General features: G+C 29.0%; 1 protein-coding gene across 1 annotated transcript; it reads right to left on the reverse strand.

Moving 5' to 3' along the window:
* Positions 1–7,260: 7,260 nt before the first annotated feature.
* Positions 7,261–10,669, reverse strand: LOC149262095 (uncharacterized). Its single transcript, XM_089423329.1, has 2 exons — positions 10,429–10,669; positions 7,261–10,210 (listed from the first exon to the last, which is right to left on the reverse strand). The coding sequence occupies exons 1-2, from the start codon at positions 10,471–10,473 to the stop codon at positions 7,781–7,783; spliced, it is 2,475 nt and encodes an 824-aa protein (XP_089279455.1). The 5' UTR covers positions 10,474–10,669; the 3' UTR covers positions 7,261–7,780.
* Between the last annotated feature and the right edge of the window lie 7,481 nt (positions 10,670–18,150).

Below are 18,150 nucleotides of genomic sequence, written 5' to 3' on the forward strand. Positions count from 1 at the left end.
AAAAATATTAATAAAAATATTCAATGCAGGGCATAAATAAAATATTTCACTATTCAAAGTTTCATAATTCAAGTATATGGACAAGTATTTAAACATATATTAATAACAAAAAACATTTGAATATAGATAATATGATTCATAAATAAATATTTCGATATCAATATTAAATAAAATATTTCAATCTCAATAATGAATATATGTTTATATTATAGAAAGCAATTAAAAAAATAGATTTTTATGGTTAAAAACATTTTAAGACATTTTTTTTTTGTCAACATCTTCTAAAATCTAGTAAAGATTTGTGGGAATTGCAAATTTCAATTGTATAGCATGCCCAATCCAAGTGCCCAAGGAAACTTTCAAAGCATTGTATCCATTCCACTCTGAAATATATTTTTGCATATCAAGAATTTTGAAAGCCATCAAGTTTGGTAGATCAATGGTGAAAATAGATCTACAATGATTTAATTTACAAAATACTAGAATGGATTTAAGTCTAGATGTGTTCAATTAAGCATAAATGAAGCTTTGTTTATTATATATATATATATGACAAGGAAAGGAAGATATTAACATTTAATTGAATATATCTAAATTTAATTCCATCCTCGTGATGTGTAAATTAAATCATAGATATATAATATCTGGGAATAAAATATGTATCTTAACTCAATACCTATTAAGTTCAAATAGGGATTAAATCTTTAGAAGTAAAAATATATTTTAGAGTGTAGAACTATACATCTCCTTCATTTTGAGCAACACACCAATAAAATGTTTTAACCATAAGATGGTTTTTCTTTTTTAATTGTTTTATATAATATATATGTAATTGATATTGAAATATTTTTAAAATGATTTTTTGTTGTTGATATATTTTTCTTTAATATATTTTTTTGAAATAGTGCTTCCTATTTAACCAGTTGATTTTGAAATATTTTACTTAATATGCATATTGAAATATTTTACTTATGATCCATATTAAAATATATCTTAACTACCACATATCAACTCTATATTAAATTTCAATGAATTAATTTTTTTTTGTTCAATTACCTTTAATTTTTAATTTTTATGTATATCAAATAGATATATACCTTTAATTTTTATGTATATGAAATTGATATAAAATTAATTTATTTGTAATGGACGAATTTTATTTTTCTACCTATCAAGTTGATGTAAAAATATTTTATTTAAAGTGGATATTGAAATATTTCATTTTGATTAATATTAAAGTAATGTTCTTTACATTTTTCTCTCTTTATGATGATGATGACCAAACATTGGTCTATGGGACCTAAAGAAACAAATTATTTATTTTGATTTAAGATTTTATTCCTATGCTCAAAAAGCTTGGAGAGAAGCCTCCCAAGCTCACTATAATTTTGACATTGTAAAAGGCTAGGAAGGTCAGTATTGTAACAAAGATTGTGAAACTAAGATCTAATGTGGTTGTAGGCGGGGCACTCTAAGAGGAAGTGGTTTTCATCCTCGATGTTCCTATTCTCACATATATAGCAGATCATTTCCATCCATGGTGTTTTAGGAACTGCCCAACGACCTGTTTCACTATGGAGCTCATGAGAATTCATTCTAATCTTTGCTATATTAATTTTCTTCTTTGAGCTAGTTAAAATAGAGAGATACTTTTGATCTTCTAGGGTGGGGCTGATGACCTTCTTATAATAACTTAATTTTCTTTTAGCCACTAAATCTTTCTCACACCACATTTTTCTTTGAAATTCGAAGTAACAATATATTTAATGTTATTAATGTTTTGCAATGCATCATTCTCGTTGATCTCCCAATAGTTTAACACGGCCCTTGTGTCTTTATGCCACCCCTGATTGAGCCTCAGGTGGTTTTGGCTGGAATTTAAAGCTAGCTTAGGAAGTCTATGATCGTCTATGTTATTGAGTTTGTGCTTGCACAACAGAAACCTAATCATAGCTAGGCTCTTAATAGGGGAAAGACCTGCTTTCATAAGGAGAATAAGATAGGGTGTATTACTTTTAATTTTCAGGTTATAAGTTATAAAACGCTTCTGGATTTGCTCAATCTTTCTCCATGATTCTCTAGAGATGCTGCAACCCCAAACCTCACAGCCATATAGAGTGACTAAAGTTTCAAAGAGAAACTTCTTTTTATCCCACATTATGAGATTTGTTGTTTTACAATTATTTTCAAGACCAAAATAAGCTTTCCACCCCGCATTAATCCTTTTCTCAATGCTATGGTTCCACTTGAGCTTGTTATGAATATCAATTCCTAGGTACTTGTAAGAATACACTTCCTCCAAGTTATTATTGTCATACATAAAATTAGCGTAAGTGTCCTTCTTGGATTTGATAATCATAACTTTTGTTTTGTCAATGTTAACAGTCATAGCCATGGTAGAGCAGAAATCCTTAAGAAGCCTAAGTTGCTTATCAAGATCAGATGGGCACCTTGAGAAAAGAACAATATCGTCAACATAGAGAAGAAAAATATCAACATATATATCGTCAGCATATATATCTTATATATATATATATGAAATTATTACTAAAATGTATTAATTAACATGTATATTTAAATATTTTATTTAAGATGTATATTAAAATATTTTTTAAACGTGAAAGAATTATATATTTTTGTGAAAAGTGAAAATGTAAAAACATAAATAAATAAAAATTTAATTTTAATTACTTTATTTTTTTATATAAAATTACGTGATTTAATATAAATGTCAAAATATTTTATTTATAATTGAAAATGAAATATGTTTTTGTTATTTGTATTTTAAAATATATAATATCACTTTTATATTTATTAAAAAAAAATTATAATTTTTTAAAAAATATTTTATTTTTATTTGAAAAAAAATGTACCATCTCAAAAAATAAAGAAAAGATTACACTTATGTTCATATTACATTGTAAATGCAAAATTTAAAAACTTTATTTATAACCAATGATATATACTTTCTAAATGCAAAATGTTAAAATATTTTGTATTATTTGATGAGATCCCATAATTTTATATATTGATTTTATTAACATGGTATACACAATTAACATAATTGTTAAATATATATTATTTAATTTTAGTTTAAAATGTCAATATAAATTATTTAATTTTATTTATTATTATTATATTTTGTTAAATAAATATTATTTAATTTTAGTTTAAAATGTCAATATAAATAATTTAATTTTATTTATTATTATTATATTTTATTATTTATATGTAATATAAAATTTATATCAAAATATTTAATGTTAAATATGTTTTTAGAATTTACTATGTATTTTTATGATTTGATTTTACTATTTTAAATTTTTTTAAATAATTATTTTTTTAATAATAATATATAAATTTATATAAAATAAAATGAATTTAAGAGAAATCCACTTTAACTCTTTTTTATAATATTTATTGTTAAATTTCTTATTAATTCCTTTTTATGTTTAATATATCATAAATTAAAATATATAAAATCTAATTTACTAGAAAACACAAGTCATCTCTAGCTTAACTCTAATTATTAAAAAAAAAAAAAATACATAAATCAACATCCAACTAAACTCAAAACACTTACAACTTATACTTCATCTCACATAATTATTAATTCAAAACACTTACAACTTACACTTCCTCTCGAATAATTATTTGAAATTAATAACTATTGTGTTCCTCCTCGATAAAAAAAATATCTAACCATATATAACCAAATTTGAATCTCAAAAAAAATATCTAATAATATATAACTAAACTTGAATTTCAATTTTAATTATTAGTTATTAAAACGAATAACTATCCTATTTTACCTTGTATTCCATCTATATAAATCATATCTAACATTCTACAACCAAGCTTGAATTTCAAGCTCTCCCCTAAAACCATGCTTAAGAGGGATACTAGTCAAACTATGGGAGCTTGGGTTGCAAAAAAAATTCTCTATCATAGCCATGTGTGAATAGAAACAAGCTAATGAATCAATTATGGAAGTTACTCGTGTCAAAGTGAATTGTCAATGTTTACAAAGTAAATATTAAATTAAAAATAATAGTATTAAAATTTAAAATGTGATTTAATTTTTATTTTTTTAATTAATTTTCAAAAATATTTTAATAAAAAAATCATAAAATATATTTTTCAATTTGATATTCTCAAAAATAACATACTAAATATTAATATCCAATAAAACAATTTTTAAATTTAAAAAAAAAAAAAAAAAAAAAAAAAATCAATACAATAATATGTAACACAACATATAACTATAATCTTAATCCACAGTACAACCCCTATCCCGTGTTAAAATGAAATCCCTAAAAATGTAATGGAACTCTTTAAGCATTTCAAAGATGGTTTTGGATTGACTTTTATTTAACCATACACCCTGTTACAAATGCCGTTTTATTTTTAATTAAACGGTAGAGCATTATCCCACATTACATCCGGAATAAAGATTGGTGATTTTCATGGTGTTTTATTTTTATTAATAAAATACAAAGTATTTTAGAATAAAGTAATAATTAATTTTCTTTTATTTTTCTTTTATATATTGATGATGATGATGATGATGGTTAATGTCTGTTGAGATCAAATAATGATCTATTGGACCTAAAGAAACAAATTATCTATTTTGATTTAAGATTTTATTCCTATGCTCAAAAAGCTTGGAGAGAAGCCTCCCGAGCTCACTATAATTTTGACATTGTAAAAGGCTAGGAAGGTCAATATTGTAACACTTATCATATCTAAACTATAATTCCAAGATTTTTGACACTATTAAAACAATATATATAATTAGAAATTGACGATTTTAATTAATTTAATAATAATTAGATTTTAAAAATATAAAAAAATTAAATAACTATAAGTTTGCAATGATTTATTAATTTTAAAAGTCAAATTAAAATAGATTATTTATTTATGATTGATTTAATTATGTATTCATTATGATTTATTTATTTTAAAAGTCAAATTAAAATAAATCATTTATTTATGATTGATTTAGTTATGTACTTATTATTATATATTAGTGTAATTTAATTTATAAATAAAATAATTTTTTTACTGTAATTTAATAATATAATTTCAAATAAAACTGTAATTTTTTATTATTTAAAATTCAATTAAGCAATTTAAATTCAAATTTTAAAATTATCTTTAATTAAAAACTACCCAAAAAAATATACTTAAAAATAATAATATTTATTATTAACGAAAAGAAGCCTTGATGTACCTCTGGAATGTTCAGACTTGCTATGATTTAGTTCTTTACAAAAAGGAAATCACCCCACGAGAAAGTTCCCGAAGTTAGCGAAAGATTCCTATTCACTTAAAGTAAGTGCGCCTGCCTCCCACCATCATAATCTAAGTTTTCGGCTGTACAGCACCAATGGACGCCAGGGTGTTTCCCCTCTAGAAGACTACAGAGCACTAATTTAAAAGATTTTAATATTTTATAATTTAAATTTTCAGATCAGATGTTTCTGTGATTTTTGATATAATGTTAAGATTTTCTGATCAATTTAAGCTCATTATCAACATCCTGCTCTGATCAATTTAAGCTCATTATCAACACCAGGATGAGGAGCAAGCTTAACAAAAACACTAATATATATCAATTCAAATCTCAATCTAGATTCATCATCGAAACCAGAATAAAAAGCAAGATCAACAGAACATCAATATATAATATATATTGGTGTAACAGTAATTTTCCAACCATCAAAAGAAAAATTTAATATAAGAAAAAACATTAAGAGATAAAAAGTAATTTTTTTTTAAGTTATTTTGAATTTTATTTTATTTTTTATTTTAAGTATGGAGGGAAAAAAATTATATAATTATAATTTATTCAAAATTATTTATATGCCTCTAACAATTTTTATTATTTTTATTTTATTATATTACCCTCCTGATTTCTAAAATTTTTATCATATATTCCATTAATTTAAATTCTATTTTTAAATGTAAAACTGCGTCTAGTATCTTCGAAATGTTTAAAGAATCAAATTATATAAACCCAAACAACCTAGAACCACACACATTCCAAAATCAATTAAAAATTTTGAAAAAAACCAGAAAGGACCTCGTTAAACTATACCTGTTGTCTACAATTGCTAAGATTTTCCATAAACATGGTTCTAAGAAATCGATGCTCATGTATCCTAAGCTAGGGAAGCTCCAAAAGGTTTTGTAACAGATTTGATCTCCAGTATTCATCAGCCTCAAAAAAATATTAACAATGTCAGCCGACTAATCGAAGTCTTCCACTAAACTCAACGACCAAGATGCAGATAAGATCAAACATTTAATTTTCCATATAATTGGTAAAGTGTAAACCACACTGATGAATATCTTGTTAACAATCTCATGCCAGCGAATAAGATACCTGTTGATTATGGTGATTATTAAAGACCTTGGGAAAACAAAAACCAAGGTGATGGAATTGGTTTAGAAAAGGTTGAAATGTTGCCACAAGTGTCATAAATTTTTATAGACACTATATGATTGGGTTCTTATATTGGAATGGTGTTTTTTTGCTAAAAAAATTATGAAGTAATGGTTTTTTGCAATTAGAAAAATGAAGGATTACTAGGGTTCAATAAACTACATTTGGCAAGGCTACAGTGCTGCTTTCAGCTGGCTGTTACCATCACTTTGATTAAAACATAAAAGTTTTGAAAGATAAAGTGGATTCCTAAAAAGAGAGTGATGCACTTCAAGAGTACAATAATTTACTCCAAATTGCCCACACAGTGAAGGCATTTCAAAATTTATTTTTAACTAATCTAAGCAGGCAAAGTGGCCCCAGAAGCAATGAGTGTCCAGAATGGATTACAGAATAATTCTAGAGTCAAGTTCATTGAGAAAAATCAGTTGGTGATTCTAAGCACTGACGAATTAGGAACTTTCTAATAAACAAATATCTAACTAATCAACCACATTCAGTTTTTGGTAGTTCAAACAAAATGGTACATTGTTTAAACTTCAAACTTCCAGCAAACATGTCCCAGCTAAATAAGCATACTTATCCTCAAACCTCACACCATAACTAATTCAAAAGGACATCCAGCTAATAGCTGAGCTTCTCGACAGTTTGTCTTCTACTTTCTTTTATTTCAATTTAACATTGTGAATGATCCAGATTCTTGCCCCTGATGCAGAAAATTTTCTGTCTGAATGCAATCTGTCTCCTTAATAACAAAACATTAGCCCAATAAAACTTATAAACAATCAATCAAGAAAATTGAAAGTCTTGGAAAAACAAATATGTAAAATCCTTGAATTCAAATAAAGAGATGGAAACATGGAGAATCAGATGATGTCTCCAAGTCACAAGTGTAAGATTTGGAGAACGGTTCTCTAAGTTCAAAAGAAAATTTACATTAATTACACACATTGTTGTTTAGAACTTTAAAGCAAACTTCACGGGTACTTCCTTTTGCAAGCATCAATTACACACTGGTTTAAAACTTTGCAACAAGCTTCACGGGTACATCAACCTGCAAGCATAACCTGGTAATATTGGTACAAACTTTGCACCAAAACAATTCCTTGAACGGAAGGATCATCTCTATTTTCTACAGTTAACAATTCTTTGTTTGTAGGAGTAATGAATTGTATAAAATAAGATGTAACTGCACTGCAGCATTCTACACAAACTGGCCCTCTACAAAATACATCTGAAATCCTGCATTAAACAACCGAGGCAGCAACTTTTGCCAAAACAGAAAAACAGTTAAGATGCCTCTGCTGCTTCTGCAAACCTTACTAGCTGAGGTCATTCTTCATCCTCAAACTTTTGGCCCTCGTCAAGCCGCTCTCTGTAGGATTGCGCCTTGGCAAGTCTTATTTGCTCATGAAATTTGGCAATGAATTCGTCAGCTTTTTGGTCAACTTCATGATCTTCATTATCTTCATCCAGAAAGTGAGGACGAGGTGGTGGTTGAAGAAAAGGGTCACGCAAACGATCATCAGCATGAGAGGGAGGAGGAGGGGGAGGTGGAGGTGGAGAAGGAACCTTTCTGCTTGATTTCTCAGACTGCATCAGGGGGGCAACATCAGCATCTCTTGTTTTCTGTTTCGAGACAATGTAATCAGCTTCAATATCTCTGCTGTTGTGCCTTGAATGACTCGAATGGGATGCAGCACCTCTACTTCTGCTTGTTGATTCACTTCTATCAGATGAAGCATCTCCGATTTTACTCTTCGACTCACTTCTATGAGAGAAGCCATTTTCCAGTGGCTTCTTATCAGCTGACAAATCTTCACGAGGTGGTGCAGGAGGAGGAGAGGCAATTGGTTCTCTTTTCAGTTTGATTTCATTAGCGGAAGCTGAATTCAGCACATCCTTGCTGCTTTTCTGCCTCGAAACATCACCATTGCTTTGGTTTGGATCATACCTCTGAGATGATCTATTTTCATGAGCAGAACCATTAGCTGCAACGGCAGGACTGGCAGGGGAATTGGGACTGGATAGAACAGGTGCTTTCTTTTCAGGCTTCTCAAACCGTGGATCCTCCGCAGCAACACGGATAGGTCGAAGAGGAGTTGGGGGGTTATACATTTCACTCATATTTCTCTGCGCTGAATCATCTTTCTTCGACAGCCCAGCCTCATCATTGTTTCTCTGTATGGGATTGGGCTGCTTCTCAGATGATCCATTTTGCATTACCACTGGACGAGAGCGAGTAGGAGATGGAGATGGTCTGGGAGAGGAGAATTTATGCAGAGGTATTCCAGACGAGGATTGCGGATTTCCATCGGCCTGTCTGACAGAACGAGGGCGAGTAGGCGATGGCGATGGCCTGGGCGTTTGTCTCGGGGATGGTGAAGGCGATGGCCTGTGCGTTTGTCTTGGAGTTGGTGATGGTGATGGCGATGGCGATGGCGACGGCCTGGGTCTTGGAGAAGGGGATACAGAAGGCGATGGAGATGATCTGGGAGAGGGGTAGGCGGCTGTCTGTACAGATCTGGTAGCAAAATTCTTCTCAGAGGGCTGCCTTTCCGGCACAGTTGGAGGTGGCGGAGGCGGAGGCGGAGGCGGAGGCGGAGGCGTTCTGGAAGGGGGTACTTGGGGTTTGCAATCCTGTTTATCTGAAAAAACAGAAGACTGGGAGTTTTCTCCGTTGATTTTCTGTTTCCCGTCATCTGACGGCTTATTTTCACCGGCTGGAGGCACGGTATTCGGGTTAAGACGGGATGACCAGGGAATTGGAGAAGGAAAGACAGCGGGAACACCATCGTCAATTTTCCTGTCATATGACCATAAATTTTCAGCAGCCGGGACTGGGGCCTGGGCCGGGGCCGGTGATGAGGGGGTTTTATTATTTATTATCTCACGCCGGGAAGACCATGGAATCGGTGACCGGAAAACGGCCGGCTCGTCATTATCCAAAATATTACTCAGTGCCTCTTCAAAATTCCCAGATTCAACAGAAAATAATTCATCGTTTCTCCTTACCTCCGATTTCCAGGGCTTCGAGTTGCTCTGTGCTGCTGCGATGGCCGGTGTCGAACTGGAAACATCGGCGTTCTCCTTCTCGCAAAGAAAATCAAACGCTTGAGGATTGGAGAGGCTGTGCTTGAGGCTCCTGATGGGCAACAAAAGTGGTTTCTCCGTCACGTTCTCATTCTCATTGTCGGCAATAACATGCAGCGGCTCCTCGGGCCTCCACATAGAACGGTTCTTCGTCAAAACCACATCGTCGCCGGAATTAATGTCATCAAACACGCTCGCAAAGTCGAACATGTTTTGGACATAATCCTGCGTTCCCTGGACCGATAGTTCTTCGTTCTCGTCCTTCTCAGCCACGGCAGCAGGGCGCCTAGCAATCAAGCCGTAGGAAACGGCGAGGCCGACGACGAGCAGGGGGATCAGATCCCAGCTGCGGGTTATTGACGGATTATTCGTGTAATGCATTAACTGCGGGCTCTGCTTCTGAATTAATGGCAGCAGAGCCATCACTATGGCGAAGAACACACCTTTGAGCACAATGCCCGAGATCTTGCCCGTGTTGTTTTCCTGCCGTCTCTGAATCGGCAAGACATTGAGATCAGCGGTTCGAATCACCGGGCCGAGTCTAGGGTCTAGACGTTCCTCCTTACCTAGCATGTAATCATCCGGCAAAAACTCGTCCATGGACTCTAGACGTTCCTTCTTGCCTCGCCTGTACTCATCCGGCAAAAACTCGTCCATACGGAAGCTCGACTGAAAAAATAAAGTGCAGAGAATCAGGCGGGCGTCTTTACTTGCGAGCTGCAGCAAGGAAGGAAAATGGAAAGCAGAAGGCCCGAGTTCGATTCTCAGGGAATTGCAGACTTGCTATCGAAGCACAGAAATCCGACTGACATTTTCTATGCTTGTAACTCAACAAAAAATGCAGTGAGCAGCTCGTGTTAAAAAACAATGGCGAAAAGAAAACTTACAGAACAAGTCAAACGCGGGAAACCGCGTAAAAAGCACTGCAACATTCCAAACTTGCCAGTTCTTCATGTCTTACTTGTTATTCTTATTCTCTCAGCGCTGAATTTTACTTTTCGCTTTATAATGTATTGTATTTTAATTGTTCTGGATTGATCTGCAGGGTATTCATTCCTGTGCTTGTGCTAATCTTAGATGCCTTTCGTGTTTTTTATTGGTTAAAGTAGGTTCAGGAAGTTAATGGTATGATTTCCACAGTCATTTTCTTGGACTTTGTTTGCTTACTTTCTCAAGATTCTTCCCGACTCCAACGTCGGTTCAGTTAGCTTTTACAGGAACAACATATAAATGACTAGTTTATGTTTTAAAGAGATTTTTAAAATTATGGTGAAATTATTAGTGGGACAATTATCGAATGTAAATTGTATTATTATTGTTATTCAAAGAAAAACAATGAAAATCAATTCATTGTTGTTATTAAAAAAAAATCACGTTCTCCGGAATTAATGACTGGTGATTCCTAAAAAAAAATCACGTCCTCTGGAATTAATCACTGGTGATTCCTAAAAAAATCACGTCCTCTGGAATTAATCACTGGTGATTCCTAGGGAGCAAGGGTTTTACTCTTCTACATGCCTCCTATTTCCTTATATCCAAAGAAAACTAACTCTTAAATAAAACATACTCCATATCTATATTTTTTCTTTTTTCTTTTTTTTGTAAATTTTATATTTTTTCAAGGTAAAAAACTCCTTTGAATATATATATTTTCAAAGTTCAATTTAGATTACTTAACTTTAATATAGAGGCTAGAGTTGGTGATGAGACTTACTTTCATATTCTTTGTATCTCCATATTACGGGCCTATGGGTGACCCCTCCAGAGATTTGAACAAGATAATACTACTTATAAATCTATTCCAAACACCAAAATCACTATTTACTAATCGATTCCAAACACCAAAATTCCAGTAACCAAAATTAATAATAGAAAAGAAAATAAAATTATTTAAAACAATTTACAAATAATTCTCATTTACAATTTTAAAATTAATTTCTATACCTAAAAAGCCGAAATTGATAATAGAAAAGAAAATAAAAATATTTAAAACAATTTACAAATGATTTTCATTTTCAATTTTAAAATTAAATTTTATACCTAAAACTTAATTTATTAGTAAAAAATTTAAATAAAAATATTATTAATAAAAATAAAAAATGATATCTACGATTAGGTTATCATGATAATTACGGTGCACTTTTCATAAGTATGGCCATGAAATGTGAGATGAGCATGAGCTTAGAAAAGCATAAGCGTTGCCTTAGAATCTTAGGAAAAGCAGTGTCGGTTAACAGTGATGACGGGGCTTTCCCTCCTTAAAGTGGATTTGCTTTTTTATTTTTAAATATTAAATAATAGGGCGAGCGTGTGTCCAACTGTAAAGATACCATTCAAACCGTCTACATGACTGGACCAAAAATCTTTAATTTTCACCACACTCAATTACGCATTAATGTGTTAAAATTATTCTTCTTTACTTTTATGTATATTTATATGCCAAACATTAATCAAGATGCTATTTTTGATCAATCAGTTAGAAAATGTTGCTATCATAGTCTATTTTCAGACCCACATTTTAATGGCTATACAAATTTCACTAGTTAAGCATTATATATTTAAAAAAAATTATTGTGTAATTTTTAATAATATCTTTAAAGAATAATATTATAAAATGTTTTAAATATTGTTTATATAATTTTGTTTTAATAATATCTTAAAAAATAATATTACTCATTGCTTTTAATATTTGTATATAAAAATATATATTAGGGGTCACTCACTATTCATATGGGGAGGGATTGATTGCTCGTCTTTCATAAGGCAAGGGACCCTCCCCTTTATTTGGGGGAGGGGCCCTCGCCTTATGAAAGACGAGCGATCAATCCCTCACCATATGAATAGTGAGTGACCCCTATGAAGAAGTAAGGAAAAAATGGAAAGCAAGAGTATATATAAAAAAATTTATATATTCTTTTCACAAGATAATAAAATTGTGAATTTAACAAATTTTTATTTTTAATTAATAATGAAAAATTTAGATTTAACAAATTCTTGTTTTTAATTAATAATGGTTTTTTTAATAGTTATATATGTTATATTTAACAAAAAGCGTTCTAAGAATTCACCTTATTATCAAAAACACACTTGCAATGGTACTTCTAAAAAGTATATAAAGCAGATACTCTTAAACAATGTCAAATATTAGATATGGAGTTTATATTTATCTATTTGGAATCTCCCAACAAAACTACTTGCAAATGTAAATAGACCTAGAGAATGTTAACCAACTGAGATTAAACATAGGTACAACAAGATCTGGTAAAGGAACATTCCCGTAAAATACTTTTCACTTTTTTCTAATCATGAGTAGAAATGCCACAATCCCTCAATATAACCACTTTTAGTGAACTGAAGTTCATAGGAAAACCTTGATAAATCACCAACCAATCAAAAACCTAAATTATAGAAGAGACTTTAATAAACTACATCAAATAAATCCAATGACTTTCTTCATCCATAAAAACCAATACAACATTAAAATCTTGCCCTAACTCATTATATCAATACAAAATAGAATAGATCTTATAAAAATCTATTAGGTCAAAAGTCACTAAAAACTCCAACCGCAATCTCTTCCCAAAAAAAACTATCCATATAAATAATGTCTTAAAAAGTCTCTAAAAAAATAAGTTCAGTAATCTCCATTAAAAATAACCCCACATATAAAAGAAAAAGCACTCCCAGATGACAAGACACAAATTCTTCCCCAAATAAATAAGTAAAAATAAAATCCAAAATATCCCTCCAAATCTATTCCAACGGAAGGACAAAAAGAGAGTGAATAATGGTTAATGTTTACGAACTCAAAGTGTTACACGTATTCATCCTCATCTCTTTGCATTTACATTTAATATATAGATTGAGATGTAGTTGACCACCTTAGCACTTATCCATTGCCCTATGGAATAAGCATGTGTTCTCTATAACCTCTCTACCATTAAAACCTTCCTCTTTTATTTGAATTATTTAAGCATTAAAGTTGAATGACCCATGCATATCATATTCCTTTTATTCTTTAATTAAAAACTATGTAAAGCCGACTCAAGTCAGCAATTAGAGAATAAAATTTTAGATTTGGGTTTTATACTTCCCACCGGAACCAATATTTTGCAATTAATTAATGACATAAGGGAAATATAATATCGCTCTAAATTTTAAAATCTAAGAATGTGAGAAAGAGAATATATGTGATATTCAAACAATTGTTAGGATATAGAAAAGCGAAACATGCGTACTTGGTAAAGGAATATGGAAGAATATTAATATGGGAGCTTTTGTCTCTAATTTCCCATTTTTATTCAATGCTTTAATTCTCTAGGAATAAATACAAATACTATTCAAAACCTTGGGTTACTCTTAAGTAAGTGTTTAATTCTTGAGGATAATATAGGCTCCTTACACAAAGTGGAAAAAGCATATCTCAACTTAATAATTCCATGCATAAATTTGTGAATAACCATATCTTTCACACAGTGGCCAATGTTTGGTCACTTGAGTTACAAGTGCTAGAAATTGTCCTTAGTGTTGCGAAGGTACCTGGTAGCAAAAGTTGTGTGGTTGTAATGTTGCAAAGTTACGTTTTAGCAAAAGTGGGGTTTGGTTGTATGAGTAAAATTGTCCAAGGAAATTTGTTATATATATATGTTTTTTTGTTTTTTAAATTGAAATAATTCTTTAATAGATTATTCTGTTTGAGCCTAGTCTTTTTTCGGGAATTTAATGATTAGAGCTTGTAATGAATTAATTTAGTCATGGTACATGATAAGTTGATATCATTTATCTAAAAGGTTTTGAAAAATTAGATGCAAATAATATCCTATAAAAAAATTGTAAATATTTGGGAAAAAAATTATGGAAAAGTTGGGATCTTGAAAATGATTTTGTTGATGAAATTATTTTGTTGAGTGTGTTGATGAAATTATTTTGTTGAGTGCACATGATAAGTTGATATCATTTATCTAAAAGGTGTTGAAAGATTAGATACAAATAATATCACATAAAAAATGTGTAAATATTTAGAAAAAAATTATGAAAAGATTGGGATCTTGAAAATGATTTTCTTGATGAAATTATTTTATTGAGTTTGACCTTTTTAGAATGAAACTTTTGGATTTTGTAATTCAAACCAACTTAATGTTATATTAATTAATTAAATATTATATTTGAAGCATATTCTAATTATATCAATATGCAAAATATTTATATGAAAGTATATGATGATTATTTCAAAACCTAAGGTATGGATGATATTTTTGTGTTAAGATTTGTTCTCTATAACTTAGTATGGGTGATGGTTCAATTCCTTCCATCCTCTACATAAAGTTGACACATGGCATTTTAAGAAAATGTTAATAATAAAAAAACATTTCAATATTGATCATAAATAAAATATTTCAATGTTCACCTTAAATAAAACATTTTTATGTCAACTTTCTATATATAAAGAGGGATTCTTATTTTGTCAATAGGTGTTTTTTTTATATCTTTTATGATGTGTGATTCGTTCAATGTTTAACATAGAGTTGACATTAAAAGAAATGTTGGTCATAAATAAAATAATTCAATGATAAAGCAATTAAAAGTAAAAAATAAAATTGTGGTTATGGTAAAAACAATCACGTGTTGCTCACTATTGTGATATGTTCAACATTTCAATAGTGTGTTGCTCACTATTGTAACTTGTTTTGATCCCTCTGGGCACGTGATAAATCTAGAATTAAGACGGATTTACATTGGTTTGTATTGATCTATGTAAATAATAATCTGTTAATCACTGTGAGATACTTATGTAAGATTTTGAAACATTATTTTTATATGAGAATTTTTATAATATTTAATATTTTTAAGCATTTTTGTATTAAATTGTTGGCATAATATTTAAAGCATAGTTTAACTAATAGATGTTTTGATTTTTTCCCTGAAATGTGGCAATACAATTTTTGGTGAGATTGTGATTTCTTATTATTTAAAGTGCATGTTTTGATGTATAAATTGATTGTGTGCCTAAAGAAACCTTAGGGCACAATGTCTATTAATTAAACTATGCTAATATTTAATGCATACGATAAGTATTTACAATTTTATACAAAGGCTTTCACATAATATTAAATGGTTACTCATCTACTCAAGTATATTGAAAGCATTTTGGTAAAATAAATATCAATATTTAAAATGAAGAAGCACATTTGAAAAGGCAACAAAGAAAAACCAATATGAAAAAACAAACTTTCAAAACAATTTCCTCTTACTAAACTTAAAAAATACAATAAACACCTTTAGTGTCTCCATATTTATTTGAAAATTCAATAAACAATTTTGAGACCTCTAAACTTAATATATTCAACAAATAATTTTTTAAGAACACGATAATATAAAATTGACCCAAAAAACAAACAAACAAAAAAATACAACTTTTTTTTACCAAAATCTATATTTTCCTTCATTCTTAAATAATATTAATTTAATTAATACATTTATCACAATAAACTAAAATCATACTAAAAACTCAAATCATTTTATTCTTTTTCCTAATAATACATTAACAAATCTATCCCATCAACCTACATACCTTAAAATAATGAAAGAGCGTTACAATATATACCCAATATTAGTCAAGGCATTAAACCATTACAATAATCAATAATTAAAACTAAAAAACACATCCATCACCCTAATTAATTAGCTGAGCCCTTCACAAATCCACAATTAGTCTACGCACTGAATGACTCATATTTGTTCCCAGCACTTTCCATGTCCCATCCAAATTGGCACAAGCCTTAACCAAAATTTGATAATACCATACATTCTTCTCCTGTGTCGGGATTTGATAACATGCTAACTGGTGTTTAAAATAAACTTTTTCAATTAAGATAATAGAAATTTTGGCATACCAAAAGAAAATGGTAGATTAATTGATCTAGTGGAAGATGCAAGAATATATTTGGAATAACATGGAAACTTCATAATACCTTTAAATTGCAGTTTTGAAATTGTAGCTTTCAGCAAAACAAATACTCAAGAAAAACTTCCAAGTGTTTTTCATTCTATAATACACAATCATATATAAAAGGTTGTGTTCTTTATTTTCCAGGGAAAGGAAGTAGTAGTTAGACATATAATAAAAAATTTCATTTCAAACAAAAATATTATATAAATAAAAATAACAAGAGTCATATAGTGGTGATGTCATGGTTCTGGTTTGTTGTTTTTTTAATATTTCTTTGACGTTGTATATAGAGATCAAATAAGTTAAAACAATTGTTTTTTTTTCCTTGTCATTACTTTGAAATAATTGAACTTTTAACTTTAAATGTTAAAAAAAAATTTCAAAAAAACTTACATTAACTATTATAATAAAAAATCCCTTATAAACCCAAAAAATTAAGTATTTAAATCTAAAAGAATTGAAACCTTCCACACACATATATATATATATTAATTATTCAAATTAAATTTTTTAACAATTTTTATTAAAAATATTTTAATAATTTCCAAAATAGTTTATTTCACCAAAAAAACATATAACCTTGAATATTATAATATATCAAAACTGTGAAAATTTTATTTAGATAGCTTATACACAAACTTCTACTAAAAATATATATAATATATCTAAAATATTTACTTTTACAAAAATATACTTATAATATTTACTTTCGCAAAAAAAAATCATATAACTTTAAACATTATAACATCTCCAAACTAAAATGATACATAAGGTTTTATTTAAATCAACCGTATACAAACAAATTTGTTGACATGAGCTAAATTTTGTTTCAATATTTTGAGCAATCATTAGTACATCAATTTGAAATAATATAGAAGATTGCATTCATCGAAATATTAAATAATGATGAAATGAGATCAATGATTGTGTTATCTTAACTTAGGTTAAGAAAATATTTTGATTAAAAAGATATTATGTAGTCTAATGTAATATATTATATAATTATATATATATATATATATATATATATATATATATATATATATATTAATTATAATTAATTATTAAATAAGTTTAAATTAGTAATTAAATTAGTTTAGGTTTATTTTAATTCCAGATGTATTAGTTTGGAGAGATTAAATTTATAGATGTGCAAATTTTTTTCAAGTTTTGCATTAAAAAAAGAGGTTTGCACATTGAGAAACTTGATTTGTCTAGGCTCTTGATAGATCCAAAAATTAAGAGAAAAATATTCAAAACATTTTTCAGTAGAATAGTAAATGATTTGCATATTAACTAGATTTGTATCCTCTAAAGATATAGAAAAGAAGTCCAATTTATATAATTGAGTTCTATGGTTACTATGCTTTTCTTCTTAGATGAATATTGTTAAGTAAATTTCAAGAATAAAAAAAATGTTTGAATTTGTAAAATATGTTTATTAAGTCCATGTTTTAAATGAAAATAGTTTAATAAATTTAAATTTAATAAGTAAATAATTTTTCATATAAAATATATAACTTTTTGTTTATGAAATAATAATAATTGAATAAATTTTAAGTTTAAATAAATTATATTTATTATTTATATTTAATTTTTAATATTATAAAAATAAATTAAATTGAAATTAATTGTTGATAATTTATCCATTTAAAATCAC

This window comes from Pinus tabuliformis, chromosome 6 (assembly GCF_031772625.1).
Source record: "Pinus tabuliformis cultivar Carrire ecotype Pingquan chromosome 6, CPIR1, whole genome shotgun sequence".
NCBI classification, from domain to species: Eukaryota; Viridiplantae; Streptophyta; class Pinopsida; order Pinales; family Pinaceae; genus Pinus; species Pinus tabuliformis.